This window comes from Lepidochelys olivacea (assembly GCF_965140295.1).
Source record: "Lepidochelys olivacea isolate rLepOli2 genome assembly, chromosome: 6".
Taxonomy (NCBI): Eukaryota; Metazoa; Chordata; order Testudines; family Cheloniidae; genus Lepidochelys; species Lepidochelys olivacea.
In genome coordinates, this window is record NC_140416.1 from 114,119,770 (window position 1) to 114,144,289 (window position 24,520).

Consider the following 24,520-nt stretch of genomic DNA (forward strand, 5'->3'; position numbering starts at 1 on the left):
CTGCTTAAAGGTTGACTTGACTGCTTAGTCATTTTCACTTAATACTAAATTTTAAAATTTATTGTCACTGAGATTAATGTGCTGTTGTTTTGTATATTTATAATGACTTAATGTGTAGGTATGAAGGATCAAGAAATTAATTTTTATTATGTGCATTAGTAAAAATAATGTGATACAGTCCACTGAACTATTTTTTTAAATGGTTTCCTAGGCAATTTCACAATCTTCCCATCACTTCCATCTTGAGCACAGAAGTGTCTAGCTGTATTGTCAGGTTCGTGGGGTTCTGGAAATGCAGTGTACATAACTGTAGGGAGTGGTAGCATAAGTAGAGATGAGGATCAGCTGGGATCTGCTTTTACTTACATGACTCAGTTTTGCTCTCTTATTCTCAAGAGGAAGTTACATGTAACTTGCTTTGCTAGGGAAGCTCTACCCTAAGTTATGCTTTTTCAGCCCTCCTAAAAGAACCCTAAATGAGAGAGGGAAACATGCCTCTGGGCTAAATTCATGGAGGATAGGTCCATCAGTGGCTGTTAGCCAGGATGGGCAGGGACGGTGTCCCTAGCCTCTGTTTGCCAGAAGCTGGGAATGGGTGACGGGACGGATCACTTATGAAGTGCCCTGCTTCATTGTGTGGCAATTCGTTATTGGCATGTCACTAAATATATAGTCACATAAAATGTCTGTCTTGTTGATTTCTGCAGCTGTCTAAGGTGCATTGAGTCTGAAAGGACATATAATATGGCCCATAGCCTCATTTGGAAAATAAGAAAATATTTTTTCTGTCATTTGCTTATGTAATATTCTGTTTCATGCTGGAATTAAATTCATTAGCCTTTGATAATAACACTGGAGATTAATGGACTTGACTAGATACCAGAGTGTTTAGTTGTATATTATTGTCATTTTAGGTATGTGACAAAACTAAATTAGAGATTAATTTGATGCCCAGCTAAGTCAGCGGGGAGGCTTTCTGGTGATTTCTATGGGATTTGGATCAGGCCCTTATGGTAGATCCGCCATACACCATATTTTTTAAGCACAAAGTCCCCCTACGCTTACTCCCCAGAATTCTGCAGAAGTTGCACTCATCTTTCCACTTCAATGAGCCTATCCATCTCCCTACCTTTTTCCATAACCACATGCAAATTCCTTTGTATCTATGATGCACACTTTAGACATGCGCAGAGCTTTGTCCTTCTACTTGGACAGGACTAAAACCTTTAGGCATTCTGACAAGCTATTCGTCCCCATTGCAGAATGCTCTAAGGGCTCATCTGACTCTAACCACAGACTTTCCAACTGGATCTCGAGTTGCATTTGTCTCTGTTATCGATAACAGAATGTGACTCCCCTGACTTTTATCAGGACTCACTCCACCAGATCCATGGCAGCCTCAGTGGCCTTTCTACGTAATGTCCCCCTTAAGGACATTTCCAGAGCTGCCATTTGGGCTTCTGAAAATACGTTTGCAAAACATTATGCCCTTACACAGGGACCTATCACTGATACATGTGGGCAGAGCTGTTCTATCTACTGCATTCCTTCCAGATCCGAAGTCCCTACCTCCTTGAGAGATACTGCTTTTCAGTCACATACAGTGGAGCACCCACAGGGACACCTCTTGAAGAAAAAGAAGAAGAAGAAGAGGTGGTTACTCACCTGTGCAGTAACTGACGTTCTTCGAGGTGAGTGTCTCTGTGGGTGCTCCACTTCCCACCTTCCTCCCCTCTACTTTGGAGCTGGGGCGGCCTCACATGCGCATAGAGAAAGAGCTGAGGAGTTCAGCCACACAAGCGCACTATTAAGACAAGACTGGTATGTGAGGCAGGCTCCGCACATGCGCGGCTGATACGGGTACTGCTGTAAAAATCTCTGAACGGCGCAGGGGTACACTGGCACCTACAGTACACCCACAGGGACACTCATCTCAAAGAACGTCAGTTACGGCACAGGTGGGTAACCTCCTCATATACTGTCTATATAAGACCACAATTAATCTGAGATAACTGATAATAAATTATAGCGTTGTTGTATATTAAAATGAGTTACCATTATGTTTTAGATAATTTTAATGTATGTATATTTGAGTAACACAAAATAGCTATTAGAAACTTATCTTTAATGCTTAGATATACTGACAAATCTAAAAAAAAAATGAAATGACAAAATATTTTTACTCATTTAACATTTTTAGCCATGTAAATAAAGGTGAATTTGTGGGCAATGTAAAAAACGCATTCCTTTTTATCAAGTTTTGCTAATAATAAATTGTAGTGATTCAGAAAGGATGCTGTAGTTCATCTCTATGCCTTTACTTCTATCTACACACTTAAAAATTTTTTTTTGCAATCTCTGTTACCAAGAATTACCTAAATTCCTAGTATGCTGTGGTCACCATCAGTTCTTGTTTTCTCAAGGCTTTTAGACTGAGACATTAGCAAGATGCTAATTTTTTGTGGTACTGGCTAAATAATGGATTGATTTTCATATTTTTTTGTGGTTTGCTTTCATGAAAAGCAGTTATCTCCATGAATTGTTAACACTCTACAGTTATTGTGAATTTGTACTGTTCCCTTAGTTTTGTATTCTAAATTCTGTTTCACATGTGTACCTTCACTGAAAAAGTTTAAAACTCAAATGTTTTTAGAATTTGATGTCTTTTCAAATATTTTGTGAATGCCAAATCAAGTGGAAAAAATTACCTTATCTCAGCTGCTTTTTACTTCTGTAGACTTATGGTATTTTTCCAGTAATGTGTATTTCTTTGGATTGTAGGTTTTTGTGGTGAAATAAACAAGTATCATACAATGTGTAATGTATTTTTTTTTTTTGGTAGTAGTAGCTGTGTAGCTGGAGGTGACTATCATTTTAAATCACAAACTTGATTTTTCCCTTATTGTTTGTTTGTCTTGACATGCCATGTCATGGATCAAATTCTCTTTAAATATTGTTTGTGACGGCAAGGATGAAGGGTGACTCTTTGGGTTAAACTGATCTTGATACAGCCTATCTCCCAGCAGCTAAAAACTCTCTCCTATCACTATTAAAAGTAGGCCCAGTAAAGTACAGAAAATTATTAGAAATAAACCATTGGTAAGTGTGATCCACATGAGAAATAGCTGATTTCCTAAGGAGTAAAATAGTTATTCCTGAAGTTGTTAGACTCTCATTTGCTTTGCTTTTCCTCATGTACCGCATCTATTTGCAAAACTTATAATTCTTTATCTTAAAAAATTCTTCTTTCTACAGCCCAGCCCAGCCCTAGGAAGTAACCCTGCAGTGAAAAAGCAGAGGCCAGACTTCACTGTCAAACCATGAAAGGGTTTTTGTAATGAACTGTGAGTAAAAATAATTTTGAAAAAGTCTGAAAGATAGCTTGGTAAGGTTCTTTTCCAACTTACTTTTTTGGGACATTTTGAGATATGGTAAAAGCTCCTTGTATATTCTATATCACATCACCTTGGCAATGTGATAGAATTATACGTAATGAAGGTAAATTGTAGGCTATGAAATTTTCCTTAGACCTTTCATTTTCTTCAAATTTTCTCTTACAAAAGTTGCTTAACAGCATCCGTACTGAATATTGTAGTCAGCAATTTAAAATCCGTAATTAGCAGAAAGCTTTAGATGGGTATTTATGACAAAGAATGCCTGGATTTGATAAAGGTGTAAAGAACTAAAAATACAGACGCTCTAGACAAGATGAAAGTAATCTGTTTCAAAATGAAATAAGTATAGTATAATGTGGGGAAGAGAGGGATGGGGAAAGAGGTGATAAAATCACTCTTCCTTTCTTTCTTACCCACTGATGCAGTATTGCTGTAAAATTGGTTTGAATCATGTGGACTACCCTCAAGCCTGGATCAGCAAATACATTAAATGTAAAGAAATACAAAAATGCAAGATATATGCAAAAGTCAGAAAAGCCAATTGATTATTCTCAGAAAGACACTAATGCTTAGGGCACTGCTTACTGCACTAATATGCCTCATCTTGGGGACTAAGGGTATGTCTACAGTATGAAATTAGGTCAAATTTATAGAAGTCGGTTTTGTAGAAAGCGTTTTTATACAGTCAGAGCATTTGTGTAGGGACACACACAATTAAGTGCATTTAGTTGGCGGAGTGCGTCCACAATACCGCGGCAACCATCGACTACCAGCGTGTTGCACTGGTAGCTATCCCACAGTTCCTGCACTCTCTGCTGCCCATTTGAATTCTGGGTAGAAATCCCAATGCCTGATGGGGCAAAAACATTGTCGTGGGTGGTTCTGGGTACATATTGTCAGACAATGGTTTTGCTCCTTCTTTCCTGGTTATCCGTGCAGACGCCATACCACAGCAAGCATGGAGCCTGTTCAGTTCACCGTCACCGTATGTCTTCTGGGTGCTGGCAGATGTGGTGCTGTATTGCTACACAGCAACAGCTCATTGCCTTTTGGCAGCAGACAGTGCAGTATGATTGGTAGCCATCATCACCGTATTCCAGCGTGCTCTTTTAGCTGACCTCAGTGAGGTTGTCAGGAGTGCCTGGGCAGACATGGGAGTGACTCAGCCAGGTCATTTCCCTTTTAAGTTTCGTCTCATGGCAATTCAGTCCTGCCGGCAGTTGTACTGCACCGTCTTCTGCCGAGCACCCAGGAGATGATGATGGCTAGCAGTCGTACTGCACCATCTGCTGACTCTGGGAAATGTGCAGGTCATGGTGGATGGCTTTGCTGCAATGGGATTCTCTAACTGTGGTGGGGCGATAGATGGAACCCATATCCCTATCTTGGCACCGGAGCACCAAGGCAGCAAGTACATAAACCGAAAGGGGTACTTTTCAATGGTGCTATAAGCACTGGTGGATCACAAGGGACATTTCACCAGCATCAACGTGGGATGGTTGGGAAAGGTACATGACGCTCGCATCTTCAGGAACTCTGGTCTGTTTCAACAGCTGCAGTAAGGGACTTACTTTCCAGACCAGAAAATAACTGTTGAGGATGTTGAAATTCTTGGGGACACAGCCTACCCCTTAATGCCATAGCTCATGAAGCCATACACAGACAGCCTGGACAGTAGTCAGGAGCTGTTCAACTACAGGCTGAGCAAGTGCAGAATGGTGGTAGAATGTGCATTTGGACGTTTAAAAGCACACTGGCGCAGTTTACTGACTCGGTTAGACCTCAGCAAAACCAATATTCCCATTGTTATTACTGCTTGCTGTGCGCGCCATGATATCTGAGAGTAAGGGGGAGACGTTTATGGTGGGGTGGGAGGTTGAGGCAAATCGTCTGGCTGCTGATTACGTGCAGCTAGACACCAGGGTGGTTAGAAGAGTACAGGAGGGCGTGGTGTGCATCAGAGAAGCTTTGAAAACCAGTTTCAGGACTGGCCAGGCTACGGGGTGTGAAAGTTTTTGTTTCTCCTTGATGGAAACCCGCCCCAGGGTTCGCTCTACTTTCCTGTAAGCTAAGCACCCTCCCCTTCCCCCTTCGATCACCACTTGTAGAGGCAATAAAGTCATTGTTGCTACACATTCATGCATTCTTTATTCATCACACAAATAGGGGGGTAACTGCCAAGGTAGCCCTGGAGGGGTGGTGGAGGAGGGAAGCACGGGGTGGGGTGGTGGAGGAAGGAAGGATAAGGCCACACAGCACTTTAAAACTTATTGAATGCCAGCCTTCTGTTGCTTGGGCAATCCTCTGGGGTGGAGTGGCTGGGTGGTCTGAGGGCCCACCCCCCACCGCGTTTTTGGGCATCTTGGGGAGGAGGCTATGGAACTTGGGGAGGAGGGCGGTTGGTTACACAGGGGCTGTAGCGGCAGTCTGTGGGCCTGCTGCCTTTCCTGCAGCTCAACCATATGCTGGAGCATATGAGTTTGATCCTCCAGCAGCCTGAGTATTGACTCCTGCCTTCTTTCAGCAAGCTGATGCCACCTCCCATCTTCGGCCTGCCACCTCTGCTCGTGCTCATATTGTGTTTTCCTGCACTCTGAGATTGTCTGCCTCCACATATTTTGCTGTGCTCTGTCAGCCTCAGGTCAAAGAACATTTCATCCCGAATGCATTTTCGCCTTCTAATCTTCACTAGCCTCTGGGAAGAAGAAACATATTCAGCTGGTGGAGGAAAAAACAGGGAGTGTGGTAGTTAAAAAGACATTTTATAGAACAACGTGGGTACACTCTTCCATGGTAAACCTTGCTGTTAATGTTACATAGCACATGTGCTTTCATTACAAGGTTGCATTTTGCCTCTTTTATTGAGAGTATGCTGGTTTGGTATGAGAGATCACTCCCACAGGGCCGGGCAGCAGAATTCGGCTTGCAGGCAGCCATGGTAAGCCACAGTCTTTTGGCTTCTTTAACCTTCATAACATGTGGGAATGGTTTCAAACAGCAGCGCCCTCATTTCCTATACAAAGTAGCCGTTGGGTTGGCCATTTAAAATGGGTTGGCAGTTTTAAAAGGAGGAGCTAAGGTTTCTGGGTTCACTTGCAGCAGAAACCAATTAGCCCTCCCCCCCACCACGCCCAATTCTTTGGGATGATGGCTTCACCCCTCCCCCCACCCCGCTAACAGCAGGGAAGATTTCTGTTCAGCGACAGGCAAACAGCCCAGCAGGAATGGGCACCTCTGAATATCCGCTTACTAAAACCACCCTATTTCAACCAGGTGACCATGAATGATATCACTCTCCGGAGGGTAACACAGAGCGATAAAGAACGGATGATGTTTGAATGCCAGCAAACACCGGCACCATACGCTACAATGATTCCTGACTACGTGCTCCTGGCCTGGCATGGTAAAGTGTCCTACCATGGAGAACGAATAAGGCTGCCCTCCCCATTTGCAAAGGCTTTGGGAGTACATCCAGGAGAGCTTTATGGAGACGTCCCTGGAGGTTTTCCGCTCCATCCCCAGACACGTTAACAGACTTTTCCAGTAGCTGTGCTGGCCGCGAATGCCAGGGCAAATTAATCATTAAACATGCTTGCTTTTAAACCATGTATAATAATTACAAAGGTGCACTCACCAGAGGTCCCTTCTCCGCCTTCAGGGTCTGGGAGCCCGCCTTGAGTGGGTTTGGGGGGATACTGGGGCCACCTCCATGGTGATAAACAGATCCTGACTGTTGGGAAAACCGGTTTCTCCGCTTCCTTGCTGTGAGCTGCCTACAACCTCCTCCTCCTCATCTTCCTTGCCCCCAAAACCTGCTTCTGTGTTGCCTCGCGCTCCTTGGAGGGAGTCAAAGCAGAGGGTTGGGGTAGTGGTGGCTGCACCCCTAGAATGGCATGCAGCTCATCATAGAAGTGGCATGTCTGGGGCTCTGAACTGGAGCAGCTGTTTGCCTCTCTGGTTTTTTGGTAGGCTTGCCTGAGCTCCTTAATTTTCACGCGGCACTGCTGCGGGTCCCTGTTGTAGCCTCTGTCCTTCATGCCATTGGAGATTTTTTTCCAAATATTTTGGCATTTCATCTTTTCGAACAGAGTGCTGCCAGCACGGTTTCGTCTCCCCATATAGTGATCAGATCCCGTACCTCCCGTTAGGTCCATGCTGGAGCTCTTCGGTGATTCTGGGACTGCATGGTCTCCTGTGCTGATGGGCTCTGCATGGTGACCTGTGCAGGTGAGCTTGCCACGCTGGACAAACAGGAAATGAGATTCAAAAGTTTGTGGGCCTTTTCCTGTCTACCTGGCCAGTGCATCTGAGTTGAGAGCGCTGTCCAGAGCGGTCACAACTGAGCACTCTGGGATAGCTCCTGGAGGCCAATACCGTTGAATTGCGTCTCCAGTGCCCCAAATCCGACCCGGCAACGCCCATTTCAGCACTAATCCCCTCGTCGGGGGTGGAGTAAAGAAATCGATTTAAAGAGCCCTTTAAGTTGGAAAAAAAGGGCTTCGTCGTGTGGACGGGTGCAGGGTTAAATCGAGAGAACGCTGCTAAATTCGACCTAAAGAATTTGGCGTGGCTAGTAGGAGACCTCTGTGACAAGGAAGGGAGGACTTCTGGTTGGCGAGAAGCAGGTCAGTTTGGACTCTGCTTCTTTACACTTGGAATCTCTCCTCCTCATTCTGTGCTTTCACTATGCTGGTGCCACTCCCTGCTAGTAGTTCCTGGGAACAAGCTAGAGTGGGGGCTCTAGTTCACATTTGCTGTACAGGCCTGGGCCATAATCTATTTACATTCACTCCAGGGAGACTTTAAAGGACTCTCTTTCCAAAGGTGCAAACATAAAACAAATTGGGAAGATGGTTGGGGAAAGAAAATGAGCTATGGCAAATAACCTATTTCTGATTTTTCTTGTAAGGAAACAAGTGGACCAGTTATGGAGTGGACTAGTTACCTTCTTTGCAAATTGCTGCACCACATTTAGTTTCTAAAGCATTTTGGATTGACTCAGCTGTATTCAATCCATGAAGCATTTTGCTTTACATGTTCATTTACAAGCATCAAGTCCAGTAGGTAAAGGATTCAGTCATTGCAACTATCAGCAGAATTTTAATGAGAAAAATGTTTGAACTGTACCTCCACCAAACATAGTTATTCTAATAAAACTTTTTCTCATATCATCACCTGAAGTTTTAGCTTCACTTTAAATGTGAAGAGTCTTAAAGTTAACTTATAAAAATCTCTTTTGGCATACTGTACATTATTCAGAAGATTATTAAACCAAAAATCTTTGATTAAAAAGTCAGCTTACATATGTATACATATAGTGTATAATCTACATCATAATTATTTTCATTTAGAAAATATGCACAATATAAAACCACTTCCATGCAATATCAATTCTTATTTAAAACATAGTATAAAAAACGACACATCCAACTACAACACAGCAGTCCTAAGCACTGAACACTTTGCACATAAAATATGTATAATTTTCACTGAAAGTGTTGTATGAAAAGTACAATATAACAAAAATATTAGATTTAAATCTGTTTCAGTTTACTACAGTACCCAAAGATGCAAACTGTTGCCAATGATATGTGCATGCACTTAAGATTGCTATTGTCATATTAAACCATGACAGAGACCATTGGTGTTTAATATTACCATAGTGTCTGTAACTAATGTCCCATTATTAGTCTGTCAACCTGTTCTGTGGACCTTCCAAGTTATGAGGACTGTATTTATAAAATGCTTGTATCTAGTGCATCAAAGTATGTTGCTTAGAGTTTAAAAAATGTATAGAAAATTCATTTTCTCTACGAACAATGCTGTGTTACTCACTGAAATTCTGAAAAGATCTTGTGAGGTTTAATATGTTCCCTTCCCTGCTATGCATTGGAAGGAGGCCATTTAAATAATGCCTCACTTATATTTCAGTGGTAGTACTGTGTGCATTTCTTGCTGTGGGACCCAGGAAACAGGTGCATTAGTGGCTAGTATCAGGAAAGCATAGCAGAGAGGGTCAAAATGTGAAACACTATGGAACTTTCTATATTTAAGTACATGAATGCACTGTTTGATAGAAGCAGCATGAAAATAAGCACCCATGAGAAAATGTGTTTTGGTATATTGTAGAGTCATGGGACGCTTTCTAGGTTGGTGGAGGTCCATTGGTATATCTCAGCATGGGATAGAAAGAGCGGGCAAAGTTGTTCACTTGTGTGCAGCTGTAGTCTTCCTCTGAGGATGGGATCATGCAGGCCAGAAGCAAAAGCAAAAGGAAGAGGAACTGCAGAGGTAAAGCGGCTCTTAATACACGATAAAAGAAGGATTGGGGGCTGGAAGTTGCTTGAGTGGTTTCAGGCTGGTCTCCCATTCTGTAAAGAAAGGATATCGGATATTTTGATAGGGGGAAATGTTAAAAACAAGGTAATTAGCATGTTGCGCACACACTGTCACGCATGCCCTCTACCTTAACCCTCTCCTCCCCCATTTTAAGGAAGGCAACCTTCACTTATTGGAACAGAGACTGCTTTAGATATGAAACACACTTAAATCTAGTTTAAAAAAAGTGGGGAGAATGTCTACTACGTCTTACCACTAATAACAAAGTCTAATACATAAGGAAAATCCCCCAAAAGAGTTTAATGTAATTTATTTAGCCTTTAGGAGAGGGGCGGGCAAAATACGGCCTGTGGACCACATCTGGCCCACCAACCCATTTAATCCGGCCCTCAAGCTCCTGCTTGGGAACTGGGTCGGGGGCTGCTCTACGCACGCGTGCCACAACTCCCGGAAGCAGTAAGATGTCCCCCCTCCGGCTCCTACATTTAGAGTCATCCAGGGGGCTCCGAGCACAGCTCCCAGTGGTGGGGATCTGTGGCCTATTGGAGCTGCGGGGGCCTGGGAGGGGACATGCTGCTGCTTCTGGAGCTGCGTGAGGTAAGCGCTGCCCAGAGCCTGCACCCCCTCCCGCCCTCCAAACCCCTCGAGCCCAGCCCAGAGCATCCTCCTGTACCTCAAACCCTCATCCCCAGCTGGAGCCCAGAGCCCCCTCCCGAACCCCGAAACTCTTCAGTTCTGGTCCCAGGCCAGAGCCTGCACCCCAACCCTAATTTCATGAGCATTCATGGCTCGCCATACAATTTCTATATCCAGATGTGGCCCTCAGGCTAAAAAGTTTGCCCACCCCTGCTTTAGGAATAAGCACTATGTGTTAATAGGTTTGGGTAACAGGCTGCATTTTGCATAGGGTTATTGGAGGCAGTTTTTAAACAGTATCTTAATTTTCAAGAGCCTAATGTATCTGCATGGGCTCTCTCCCTGATAGAAGGCTAGGCCTCACATTGTGAAATTTTCTGACCCTATACCACAGGATGTATCTTTAACCCATTTACCCGTATCCCGTCACCCACACTTGGCTGCAGTGGTGTCTGATTTGTCCAGCCCTGCAAAAGCTGTACGCCCTGCAGGTGCATGGGGTGTGAGAATATGCCATTGCTTCAGGAATCAGAAAAAAAAAATTAACACTGCAGCTCTTTGCCTCTGCCAATTGTAAAGGGGCCAACCTCCAAAAGGGCACACTGGAGAAAAGTTCCCATAAAAGTGCAACACTACAGTAAAACACAGGGTTTGTAGGGGCTAAGCAGGGGGTTCTCAAACTGGGGGTCAGGACTCCTCAGGAGGTCATGAGGTTATTACATGGGGGGGTCGCGAGCTGTCAAATTCCACCCCAAGCCCTGCTTTGCCTCCAGCATTTATAATGGTGTTAAATATATTAAAAAAGTGTTTTTAATTTATAAGGAGGGTTGCACTCAGAGACTTGCTATGTGAAAGGGGTCACCAGTAAAAAAAAGTTTGAGAGCCACTGGGCTAAGCAGACACAAAGGAAGGTGCTACTTCTATGTACCACCACTGTATCCTCATGTTGGTATCTAGGGGAAACAGTGAAGTCAGCCATGAATCCAGATACATTGCCTCCATAATGTGTACAGACCCATTAGGAGCAGGGTCTCCCCACATTTGTTTGCCATTTGGCGTACAACACACTGGCACCAAGCCATCAGGCTTGCCTACTCTCTTTATTTTAAAACGTACTCTACATTTCTACCAAAAATCACATGCTACCTGACACTGCTGCTCTTGCCTTCCGAAGTTCTCCTTACACCACCAACCTGTTAAGATAAACATTTATTATTACCCACCTCTAGGACATTAAAATGTAAACTTTTTCATAACTAAAATGAGCCAGTTTCAAAAGGTTTGAGGCTAAAGTACAGATTCAATTCAAGGGAAGGTGGGATGAAAAGACAGCAAAAATCTTAGAAAAACAGGCATTTAATTTAAAAAGTTCTTGCCATTTCATGTGGGCTGGATTTCGCTACTAGTGGATGATAACTTCCAGAATCCAAGTCATCTGCTGCTGGCAGAAATGCACTGATGTCCTAAAAAAAACAAACCACACACCCCTAAAATGTGTATACATAAAGCATCAACATAAAAACTGTAAAATGCTGTATATGTCTATCTTTAAAAAATTATCCACGTGTATATATGGATGGCAGCCAGCTTGTGAAGAACAAACAGTTCCACCGCTAAGCACCCATGGATTAGGATTCTTGTTTTATCCTGTGCAGTTTTGAGAAACAGCTTTGGAAGGAACAGAAAGCATGAGCGGCAGATATGTGCTGATATATTAGCTTGAAAACAGTAAGTCAAACTGGTCTAATTCAAGCTCCCACTGAGGCATAAGGCAGGGTATATCTAATATTGATTGATGGACATACAACATGTAGGGGTTATGTACACACACACGTCATATTTCTTGTCCCAATAATTGCTCATATTTGATAAGGCAATAAGGAGCTCTAAATACATACAAGTTTTAAACCAGCCTGATTTTCTTTTAGAGTTTCTACTCTTGATTTTTTACATTTTGGGCTGGTTTTGCAGCACTGATTCTTGTATCCTTTATTATCATAGCACTTGTTAATAATCAAGTTTAAAAATCATACCCCTGACTCACCATGTTTCCTTGTGAAGTTTTTAAGTCCTGTGAAACCTGTTCAAGAAGCCTTTTCAGTTTCTTTCCAATTACGTGTATTTTCTCATCAGCTTCAATATAATCTTCTCCATCTGATTTAACTAGAAGGTAGGTGGAGATTTCCTGTAGAGCATTTACTTGTAGCTGTTGTTCCAACAGCCCTTTCTCCAGTTGCTTAAAAAGGAAATGGTTTGAAATATAACAATCAGTATAAACTGATTGCTCTAAACTTGTGGGAGGATTATAATTTCATAACAAGATGAACTAATTTTATTTCTACAACAGTTCCAGTGAATAATGCAGCATGATTGATGATCCAAAAGGAACAATTCACAGAGGGTGTTGCAGACTAGGATTTAGGTATAATTGCAGGGTTTTGTGGGAAAGATTATTCATAACCTGGTCATACTTCAACACAAACTGGTGCACTTAATCCGGACCTTCGTGAGTACTTAATCTGCTCACAAACAGTACCTCTATCATATTTAGCTTCAGCTAGATTTATCAGTCAACCAATTCCTAAAGCCACAAATCTCTTCATGTATAAATGAAGTATCCCCAAACTGTACCTGTTTCCTTTCAAACAACCATTTTTTAGAAATAACTACATTACTTTTTATTTTTGTGGAAGTAACTTGCATGTTAGTCTCGTACCTTGATTCAATAACCAACCCATAACATACCATTAATTCTTTTTGGCACTCCAGTATTGTATGGGGGTCAGCATTTGGATCAGTGAATTGTGCATTATGTCTTAGACTTTCAGCACTTGCTAGTCCCAAGAGTAGTTTCTGACTCAGTTCATGGAAATCCTGAAGAAAGAAGTAAAGGTTTACAAGAATGTGTGCCTGGAGTATTGTAATAAAATCAGCCTAACACTCTTGCTCTGTTGTTATGCAATGAAACAGTTGATCAAGTATTTTTACTTAGGTTTGTTGAGGGTTACTCAAAAAGATGACTGGTCTTCCTGTGCTAAAACTACATGTAACAGCTCAGACTAGTGGTCCCAACTCTATCAGCTCCTTCTGTGGCTTTAAGCAAGTGATTTAACATCTCTTCTTCAATTGCGCCAAGTCATCTATAAAACATGGGAAATAAGGGAGAGCTACTTCTCAGGCATGTTGTGTGGATTGCTTGCAAATTGTTTTAAACATGATAAGCCTTCAAATATGATAAGGGCTGTTATAGAGAGGGTGGTGATCAATTGTTCTCCACTGAAGGTAGGATAAGTAACCTGATTAATCTGCTGCAAGGGAGAACTAGGTTAAACATTAGAAAAAAACTGTCTAACTATAAGAACAGTTCAGTTCAGGGATAGGCTTCCAAAGGAGGTTGTGGAATCCCTCTCATTGACTAAGACTCTAGGTTTACTTGGTTCTGCCTCACTGTGCTGGGGGAGATCAGATGACCTCTCAAGTCCCTTCCAGCCATACATTTCTAAGATTCTATGAAAAACAGTTTAAGTGCTATTTACCACTAGTGTGGCTATCCTGTGCATAAAAAAGGGCATACATTCAAAGAAATCTATAATCTGAGTAAAAATTCCAAGGAACTGCTGATATTCCTGCAACTGCCATACTGTGTCCTCTAATCTACTTAATCAGCTCATTACAAATAAACTCTCATTCAAAGTGTGACAAGACAAATGTTTGCTTTATTTACCTGGCACTGCATTAGGGTTTGTTGTAAACCCCTTCTCCAGTTGTCCATTGAATGACATACTTTCTCCCAGCGCAAATTCACTTGTCGAAGTCTGTTTTGAAGCTCTTTTGATTCAGTGCTATCCGTTTGCTGGAAGTCTTTGCTGCTCTGATTAACGGAGAACACTAAAGCCTTGTAGTTATCAAAGGCTTTAAGCATGTCCTGAAGAAAGAAGCAGATTAGAACCCTCAGTGACTTATCAATACCTTTTATAAAACAATCCTCCACAAACTAAGAAATCACAAATATTTCAGGGAGTTACTAGATCTGAAAAAGCATTTTCCAGATATTTCTAGGGAAGACTTTAAGGCAGAATGTCTCAGTTTCTTGAAGTTGAATACCCACTGGCAATTGCAGGAGCAATAATGTAATTACATAAGGTAGAATTTTGCAATGACCTGGATGTTAAAAATTCTACATTCTGTTAGAAGCTCGATAGTATTTACAAGTTTTCAGGACCTTGATTTTACAGTTATTAAATGACTCTGTTCACTGCCTGGACAGAACAAAGGTGATGGCAATGGCTCCTGTCCCAAGAAGTTTATAGTCTAAATCAGGGGTCAGCAACCTTTCAGAAGTGGTGGGCCGAGTCTTCATTTATTCACTCTAATTGAAGGTTTCACGTGCCAGTAAAACATTTTAATGTTTTTAGAAGGTCTCTTTCTATAAGTCTATAATATATAACTAAACTATTGTTGTATGTAAAGTAAATAAGGTTTTTAGAATGTTTAAGAAGCTTCATTTAAAATTAAATTAAAATGCAGAGCCCCCCAGACCGGTGGCCAGGACCCAGGCAGTGAGAATGCCACTGAAAATCAGCTCGCATGCCACCTTTGGCACACATGCGATAGGTTGCCTACCCCAGTCGAAATTATATCTCATCCAAAAAAAAAAAAGAACACCTCCAGCAACATAGTACCCCTTAACATCAGGTTGAAGTCAAGGGTCCAGCACTGCCTTACAGGGAGGAGTGGCAGCTAGAAATTGGAAGAATCTAGCAATTTCTTGCATATCATCCATCCAAGTACAGACCCGGCTCAGCCCAGCTTAACTTTTTAAGATTTAAGAGTATCATCACAAATAGTGTAGCAACCTGCACTTCATGTTCTGGTGAATGCCAATTTTTTATTGTGTCTCAAATTAAATATTGTTCTCTTTCCTAACCTAATATTAACTGAGATAATGAATTTATTCTGCATATTTGATTAATAAATCTTGTTGTTCACTTCAACAGAAGTCAGTATCTGATAACTGAGGTGTGATTCCACCTTTTGAAATAATCCATTAGAAGAACTACACAAAGTGTCTAGTTTCTGGGTCTAATTGCTCTCCTCAGTTTGCTGGGAGATGCATAATAACCTGTGCAATTATCAGGCATTGTGCATACAAATCTGCACACATTAGGATAGAAATCTCACATACAGTTGGATGGTAACAGCCTAAAAAACTTTATTGTTAATATAGTATTCACAAATTATAGGAAAAGACTATTTGATCAGAGAAACAAATATTTTAAATAGTAATGACATTCTTAAAACCTCACTTCTCAGTATGTGACAACTTACTTTCAGTTTCTTTACTCTTTGTTCCATTGTATGCATATTGGTTGCAGGCTTTGCTTTCTGTAATTCTTCCAGCTCTTCTTCAGTTTTATCCAGCCAAGCAGTAATATCACTGAGGTCAGAGTTCAGTTGTTGCCACTGCTGCAAATTCTGTTTCATTCTAAGTTTATTTCTTAGGTCCTGAGCTTGAATGAGCTCCCATCTCTCAATAACAGCTACAGTGATATACCAAGAAATGCTTTAACACACCAATGATGTGAATATTATTTAAAACAGAACAGAATATTATTTACAAACTATCAAGTTTAGTGTTTCTAAAGAACCCATTCTACAATCAGGTTCTGACCAGAGAGTCTCTTTCCTTGCGTGATGGGGTATATCAGTCCTGCTCTAGGCCAGAGGAGGTTAATCCCATGCTATGGTCTGAGGAAGCCATGCCCCCTCACCCATGCTGAGCATGCTCTAATTGGAACCACAGTATAAGAGGAAGCAGCTCAGCTCAGTCTAGGCTGACCATCGTTAATTGTACTGCAGGCTCCTGCTGGGAGAGTGCTGGAGTCACCAGATGCCAATGCCAGCCAGGTTGGTGCCTCTACCAAAGCCCAGCTGACTGCCAAGGCAGTATTGCCGAGGGATCCCCTGCATTGGAAGAAGGGTAGGAAACAATTCCCCAGTGAAGGAATGGTAGTGATGGGTGACTGAGAAGCGAGGTATCAGTTCCCTCGGGTCCTGGATCGGGACTTGGCAGAGAAGGGTAGGCCCGGGCCCCCTACCCCATCTGACCTACCATGGACACCACCAACATGCAGGGAGGTGAACTGGGCCATACAGCCTTGGGAATAAAGGTGGCTACCTAGACTTTGGCAACTAGGCCCTATGTCCTGAACCCCAGGACAGCTTTACTGACTTAGGCCATTGGGCCATGATGCCCTGGGAAGGAAGGCGGCTACTTAGACTTCAGCTACTAGGCCTTACTGTCCTGAACCCCAGGCCTCCCTTAGTGACTCGGGCTGAGGGGCTATACTGCCCCAAGGGGCTGACAGGTATATCTGCCCTGCGACACCTTGTATAAAAATATCATAATAATAAAATTATTATAATGTACTACTTGTATCCTGAAAGGTCAGCTTTACAACCAGATATACAACCTATACAGGTTACCTGACACTACACAGGAATTTTTTCCATGGTAATTGAGGAATACATTATCAAGACAGAAATACAGAAGAAATATAGAGAGGTAGAATGTAATTATCCAGACTGAATTTGGCAAAAACAACAGGATTAACAACCATGGGATGAAAGTAAATACAAGTGACCAAGTTTTATGTATCATCTGAAAGAGCCATTTCCAGCAGCATAGTGCTACATAAAATCATGTTGGGGTATTGCTTCTGTGCTGACTGAAAAGAGTGTCAACCACTCAATCACCAACATCACTTCTCAGCACATAGGCCTGCCTTGGAGATCTCCCATCCACAGAGTGACCTGGCTTGATGCTGGTCAAAGTGTGCTGATGCAGTCACAGCATAAAATGGTTGGTATAGCTTCAATTTATCACTCTCACTCTACTGGAGGTTTATAATTATGGTACAGGGTATTGTAAGCTTAAGGCAGCCTGCTCAACTGTCTCTGTTCTTAGTATGGATCTGCTCTAACTTGAAAAATGTAGCAAAGATTACCAAGCCTTGGTTAATCAAGAGCTTATGTAAATGGGAGCTGTAATATACCATTTTTTCCTTGTGATTGGAGTATAAGTTACTGAGAAAACAAGTTAAACCAATCTTGATTTAGTCAAAGTAACATACTTCTTGGTTTCAGTAAAGAATTTTCACAGTCTGATTAAAAATCCCTTGAAGAGGCTAGAACCTCACTGAAATGAATGGGAACAATTTCACTTTTATCAGTAAGGAGACAAAAGTCAAGTATATGATGAGTCTGAAACTCTTGAGTCTAGTAGATAAAATATAAGGGCTGAGAATTCAGCAATAAACACAGGTCAAACAATGTCAAGTGAGAAGAAGGCTTAGCAAAATCTATCCTTTTGGAGAACAGTGGTACATCTTTTCTCAACGTAAGTGTACTGTCATGTTGTCTTTGCTTTGTTTACTTGTGAGTCACATAATAAACCATTTCATAATAGTCATTATTCATTTTTTTTACACTGTTTATCTTTACCTGTACCTGACTGCTTCTCTGCAGCTGCAATGCTCACAAGCCCCTGTTCATTTTGGGGCTCTTCATCATTCAATATAGCAGATACTTCTTTCACACAGTCCGTGCTCCCACTGCTTGCAGACACTAGCTGTTTAACCTAGAATTATTTCATAGGTTTATTAAGCTCACATGCTGTAAATGCCCATGAACCTTCAAGTTGCATGCACATTGGTATAAAAGGTAGCAGAGTGTAGGTTTTGAGAGTTACACTTAATAAAGGTGCAGCAGGCCAACACCATCTCTATGCAACAGCATTTTATGTATACCAGGTAAATATGCAAACAGTTACTAGTAGAAATACAGTAATGACCCAATCTGGTGAGAGGTTCAACTCCTCAAAGGTGTTTAGTCTCTTAACTTCTGTGATTTCAATGGAAGTTTAGGAACCTATATACCAACGAAGATCTGGGCCCTAGTGATTTATTGATAGAAATGAGTTGATTCTGAACCACTGTATAAAATCTAGTATCAGTGGCATTTCCATTCATTCCATCAGGTACTGAGACTTGGCAAGAGCTACTATAAGAAAAAATATGGCGATGGACTAATAACAAGCAACTCTAACAATAACCATTAATAGCCCAGCCCCAGTGCTACCTCATTCCCATGAGAACTAGAGTATTGATGGCTATGGCCTAATCCCCCTGAAACAGTGAGCTGGCAGAGCAGGGACAATAAGCAATCCAGAAGGAGATGAAGGTAGAGCTGCTGCCAGTTTCACTACTGCTGGAAACCAACCACTAAAAGAATAAGCTCTCTTCTGGCTTCCCTACTGCCTTAGGCATAGTCACTCTGGCAATTCCCTCTTTGCCATCAGGGCAGCTTTTTGAATGACCAGAAATGGGAGGAGTAGCAGGCTGTGTCTAGGCAGACCCCCTTCCCCTCTTCCAGCCTGCATGCTGAGAAAGGATACTTTGAACCTAGAGTTTCTAGGGATTGTCCTGGAGTCTGCAGGAATTAAAAATTAATCTTTAATTGCTTAGAATTAATGTCCACAGATCTGGAACTCACATAGCCTGGCTTATATGGGGTACTTGTCTCTGGGCTGCCAGATTGCACATTTCTCACCATCTCTGCCTCGTGGTACTGATGTTTTCTGTAGGCTGGGCTCTCCGGGGAATGCCATGTAAGAGCTTCTGAAATGGATTTTCCTGCCACATAAAAAAAAAATAAATAAAAAAATTTAAAACCCTGAATCTGAGCCCCCGAACTCTGTAGTGAAGCATTTACTTTTTAAATAAATTAAGAAGTGTTCTGAAGAATATGGCACCAAGTGATGGCATCAAAATGACAGTTCTGCAGCTTTCCTTGCAAAGCATGCACATTTGCAAAATGTCAGCAGTAATCCAGGAGGTAATGAAATGACAGCCATGCAGTTATGGGACATTTTATTTTCTTCTGAAAATGTTTGGCTGCAGTATGATTTAAAACAAGAAAAGAAAAGTTTGCACCATAGTTTTGGGAAGTTCCTATTCCCATGATATGATCATTTTGCTGCAATGCATGACAAGTGAGTCAAGAATAGACCTGTCCTGACTGGAAGAGAACAGTGAATGCTCATTTGGGATTTAACTGATGGCATGCCCAAGGCTCTGTCACACACAATGTAAAATTATAAGCGATAGTTAAAGTGCTGCTTTTACTTGCAAAACTAAACTACTGTCTCAGTAAATAGGTGATTACAATCAACAAGGAAAAAAATAATACCCAGACCAAACCACCATGAAAGAGCTGAAAGATTTTGGATGAATATAATGAAATGCACATTAACCATCTCTGCATTTGACAGGAAAATTCTAAACGGCATGTCCTTGACTGCTTTGTAATGTACATGTGTTTCTACTGCAGCGTAAAAACACCATGACACAATGGCACATGGTGTCCACACAAGGCAGGAAATCAGACATTACGTATGAAACAGGTTTAGGAGTATAACGTGCACCACAGGGAGATTGCCATGTTCAGACACATGCATTAGCAGGTGCCTACCAGAAGATGCTTTCAAAGTTTTTGTGGTCATTTTAAGATATGCCTCAGGATTTTCAGTGATTTCTACATCTGAAAGAGAATAACGTCATTTTCCTCACTGGACAAATATTTGATATTTACTGAATATTAAACAGAAACATCTGAAATATTGACTGAAAGGAAAAACTTCATTACTATTTTCATCAGAGATTTTTAGAAAACAAGGAATTTGGGGGAGTCATTCAAAACTTTAAGTTTGGTTTCGACAAAACTATCCTTTTTGTCTAGACAATATCATGAAGAGTTAAATAACACTCACTTTTTTCTACCATTACAAATTAACCCCCCCAAACAAACAAACAAACAAACAAACAGGTGCCACTTCAGGGATCCTGGAGGTGGCTCTAGTGAAACAAAAATGTTTGGGATTATTGGCTCTTACCTGAGAGAGCACTGTAGTATGTTCCTTCTTCTTCATCCTCATGAGAGGAAGAGCCCCCTACATCACCTGTGTGATCCCACTCAAGTGGGATGGAGTCAACACTGACAGGGGTCTCACAGCCTGACCTTTCATGAGCTGGTGCAGGGGACACAAGATGGCAAAGGGACTGCTGGGAAGAAGGCACCTCATTTGTTGCCTTCTTATGCCAGGGAGCATTTTGCATTTCTCTTGAGTCTTCTGCATCTGTCTCATTTTCAGATGTATCTTTATCATCTTCTGTCCCCTAAAAATAATTGTTTTATGTTGTGATGAATGAACATAGATCTAGGTCACTTAATGAGTGATCCCCGAAGCAGCAGCACGTTCCCCCCTCCGGCTCCTACACGGAGGCGCAGCCAAGCGGTTCTGCACACTGCCACACTGTCTGCAGGCGCCACCTCTGCAGCTCCCATTGGCTGTTGTTCCTGGCAAATGGGAGCTGCGGGGGCGGCACTAGGGGCGGGGGCAGCATGCGGAACCCCCTGGCTGCCCCTATGTGGGAAGGGGGACATACTATGCTTTTGGGAGCCACGCGGACAGAGGCAAGCCCCCGACCCCGCTCCCTGGCTGGAGCGGGGCAAGCCCCAGAACCCGCTCCCCAGCAGGAGCTCAAGGGCCAGATTAAAACATCTGGAGGGCCAGATGCAGCCCCCAAACCATAGTTTGCCCACCCCTGCATTAAAACCATGCTGCTACTCAGCTACTGCTATGCAATGAGTATTTCGTTTTCATACCAACACCCTGCCAAAGCACCAAGACCATACTTATCCCTTACAGGATGCCTGGAAGTCAATCTTTGGTGGAACCGAGAGACTCGTCCAAACACTTCCTGACAGTATCTATGCAGTTCCTCCAACTCATCTTCAATCAGGATAGCATCCAAAGGCTCACTCTTCTGAATCAGCTGCTCTCCAAAAACTATGAGCTGATCGATCTTATTGGTGTTTAGGGTTATTTCCTGTTGGAAACCCTATATTGAGCATACATAAGAAACGGTTACGTAAGCAGTGTTTCTTTCTTGCTTGTGCTTGAGGCTGTCCTTCTGCTCTAGCACTGTAAAGGGAAAGGAATCTGAACACTGGTATAGTCATCTATCTTCTTTTGGCAGATAGCTTCCTAGCCACCATCTGTAAAGGTTTGGTTTTTGTTTTGCTGGTAAAAGTTGTATGGGTGAATTTAATGTGTGAATTTAGGTGCTGACTGAAATTTAGGTGCTGACTGAAAGTGAAGTGCTCCATCCATGCAACAAGATCAGCACAGGCAACAGTGATGCAAACTTGCCCACACTATCCGGTGGATGTACCACAATCCTGATCTGGATGGACCACCTCAAGCGTGTGAAAGAGTAGGCTATTCTTCATGCCTATGCAAAGTCTTCCAGCGAGTACCCCAGTACCAATGATGGTATTTGTGATGTAGGGATCTAGCCACTAAAACCTGAATGCATTCTATCTTTGCTATTGAAATAGATGGCAAAAACTTCTGGTCACCATTAGCTTGAACAAGTGACCTATAGGTAACTTGAACCATCAAGTCCCCCTTGCCACTAAGTCACCTTTTAAACTTTGCACAGAATAAAACCGAATACATGCTGTGGAATAAGAAGAATGTGTTACGGGGGAAAGGACAAGAGTACTGCTAAAAGGAATATCAACTTAATTATTCATGTAGCAAAGAATTAATACCTTCCTGAAGGAATGTCACAAAAGCTAGTACACATGTACGTGATTGAAATTTTCAAAGAATATACCTCCCAAATATGCTACATTATACAAATATCATTATACAAATATGCTTACATTATATTAAAAATCCTAATTGGAGATAATAATAATATTACAGAACTGGACCTGTCCTCAAGTTGGCTAACACCTTCTAAACTTTGATTTTAGGTATATAGCTGTTTAGTGATTGCTGTTTACATTTACCCAGATTTAAGCTATCCTTCAAGTTTAATATAACTGTCATTGACATTAAGTTGTAAGGGGGGATGGAAAAATAGAATTGAAGACTCTGAATACTGAACTTACATTTTACAGAAAGTATTTTTTATGTTGAATTGTACAATTATTTTTTTAAAGTTTACTGATCCTATAACAAATATGATCTCATGGACATAATGTATGCTGTCATGAAACGAGCCCATAGATAACTGGCAGGCATTGTCAAGAGACTACAGACTGACATCATCTTTGTTCTGTAAAACAGCTATTTTGAATGATACATACGTTTAATTGCCGCATTTTGTCATCAAAGTTACTCTCTGAGAAGTGTTCCACATTTGTCAGCTGAAGGTCCATTTCTGTGAGCCACACAAGAATGCTTTCCCTTGTTCCCTCAAACTCATCTCTCTGGTTGGTGAAGTACTGAATAAGAAAAGGGCAGCTGTACATTATTAGTTTAGTTACTGAATAAAGATTGTCATAGGAGCATTTTAAAACCGGCATTTTCTTTCAGAATTGCTGTTCATTTTAAATAGACGTGTGTGTAAGGCCTTGTCTACACACCAGAATTAGTCTAAGTTGGGTATACTTAAAGCAGTACAACCCCCGCTAGCACGGACACTGTTATACTGATATAAAGGTGTTTATGCCACATAGGAAAGGGAATGAGGTATATGAGTATAAAGCACCTTTATACCAGTATAACTACACCCACACTATGGGGGAAGTGGGGGTGTCCTGGTATAACTATACTTGTGAAAAAAAAAATCCACACCCCTAATCCACATAGTTCTACCAGTACAAAAACCGTATTTAGACCAGGCCTTAGCTGTTTTTGCTGCTCTAACTTTAGCAGCTAGTTTAGATAAAGGAAAAAAGTCCCATCTCTAATTAAAATTAGATCATCAAAATTAGCAAAATGATTGATTAGCTGGAATGTGGAAATACACTCAAGTGTAATTATCATGCCATTTGGTGTTAAAGCCATTTGTATAAATTTGTTCTACTTCCTGCTGTCTCCCACCCAGGTGGAGATCAGAAGAGGAGCTTTCTCCATCACAGACTGCTAAGCAGTTCCCAAACAATAAATATACTGAAAAGAGATTAGGTAAAAGAGTGAAAATGACACCTTCTAACTGCAGGTTTGCTCCCTTTGCGTGGTTACAGTCAGATCTGCTGATTTTGGGGAATTTATTTTTCTTCCTGCCACTTGCTGGGAAATTGCTATATCATAAATTGGGCTGTGACTAGCTTTTCCAGGCCACAGCACAGGTACTTGAGCCCTGAAGTCAATTTAACCAGCTCAGAGAGGATCACCTAAGTATTAGAACGAGCCTCTTCGTGTCCCAATACTCTTTTGCCACTCCCCTCCACTGTGGCTCACGTTGCAGGAGAAGGAGGTCTGGCTGAAGAAAGTGGTGTGGCCAGTATGCCCCTTTACCATACCTTGTACATTTTCAACCCTTTGGGCCTGTCACAAACCAGCATAAATTACAGCGGCCTTGTACAACACTACACCAGGATCTAGGGAGAGAACTTCTTTTTTGCACCCCAGCCCCAAGTTGCCCTCTGTGCAATTCAGCTGACCTCAGGACCTTGCCCTCTAAATTCAGAAAGGCACAAAGAGTTGTAATCAGTATTGGAACAGACAGGTGCAATTCCAATTAAGTCAGTAGAGATGCACCTACTTACTCCAGTGCTGAAATTACCCCAATAGTAGGTGTGACAGAGTTCAAAGCAAAAAGGGATGTGGTTAAGATAGGGAGGTGTATTCTGTGTAAAATGGGCTTATGCTTTAGCCCATAAAAAGCCCTATTTATGATACAGCAGGCCCCCAGCAAGCCTATATTTTGTGCAGCAGCCCCTGGAGCCTTGTTTAGTATCAGGATTGCCACGCAGCATAAGTCACCTGAGGACTGGTTCAGAAGGCAAAGGAAGAAGTCAAAGTAAAGTGTCTCAAACTCTGGCAGACATTAAGCGGAGTGCATCATGTACCATGAACACAGCCACAGAATGGTGCTGGGTCAGAGGAGAGGCAGAACAGGAGCAGCATTACCTGGGGGAGGGGTGAAAGACATGCTCTCCAAAACTTTGCCTATTATTCACCTACTCTTCACCTTCCAGCAGCGCTGGTTAATGTCAATCTATTTATTAAGGACAAATGCCACCAAATGGCCTCCCTATGAGGTGCCCTCACACACTGATTGGTAACTTAC

General features: G+C 42.0%; 1 protein-coding gene across 1 annotated transcript in view; it reads right to left on the minus strand.

The window, feature by feature from the left end:
* Positions 1–8,479: 8,479 nt before the first annotated feature.
* The window catches only part of SYNE2 (spectrin repeat containing nuclear envelope protein 2), a 272,335-nt gene continuing 256,294 nt past the window's right edge, over positions 8,480–24,520 (minus strand). The window contains exons 106-118 of the mRNA XM_084632047.1: positions 22,590–22,727; positions 21,137–21,331; positions 20,323–20,605; positions 19,902–19,970; positions 18,924–19,063; positions 17,880–18,009; positions 15,699–15,910; positions 14,095–14,295; positions 13,116–13,244; positions 12,415–12,606; positions 11,747–11,833; positions 11,517–11,563; positions 8,480–9,766 (exon numbers count right to left, since the gene is read on the minus strand). Coding sequence (XP_084488173.1) covers positions 9,541–9,766; positions 11,517–11,563; positions 11,747–11,833; positions 12,415–12,606; positions 13,116–13,244; positions 14,095–14,295; positions 15,699–15,910; positions 17,880–18,009; positions 18,924–19,063; positions 19,902–19,970; positions 20,323–20,605; positions 21,137–21,331; positions 22,590–22,727 — 2,049 coding nt within the window. The 3' untranslated portion in view covers positions 8,480–9,540. The remainder of the gene's footprint in view (positions 9,767–11,516; positions 11,564–11,746; positions 11,834–12,414; positions 12,607–13,115; positions 13,245–14,094; positions 14,296–15,698; positions 15,911–17,879; positions 18,010–18,923; positions 19,064–19,901; positions 19,971–20,322; positions 20,606–21,136; positions 21,332–22,589; positions 22,728–24,520) is intronic.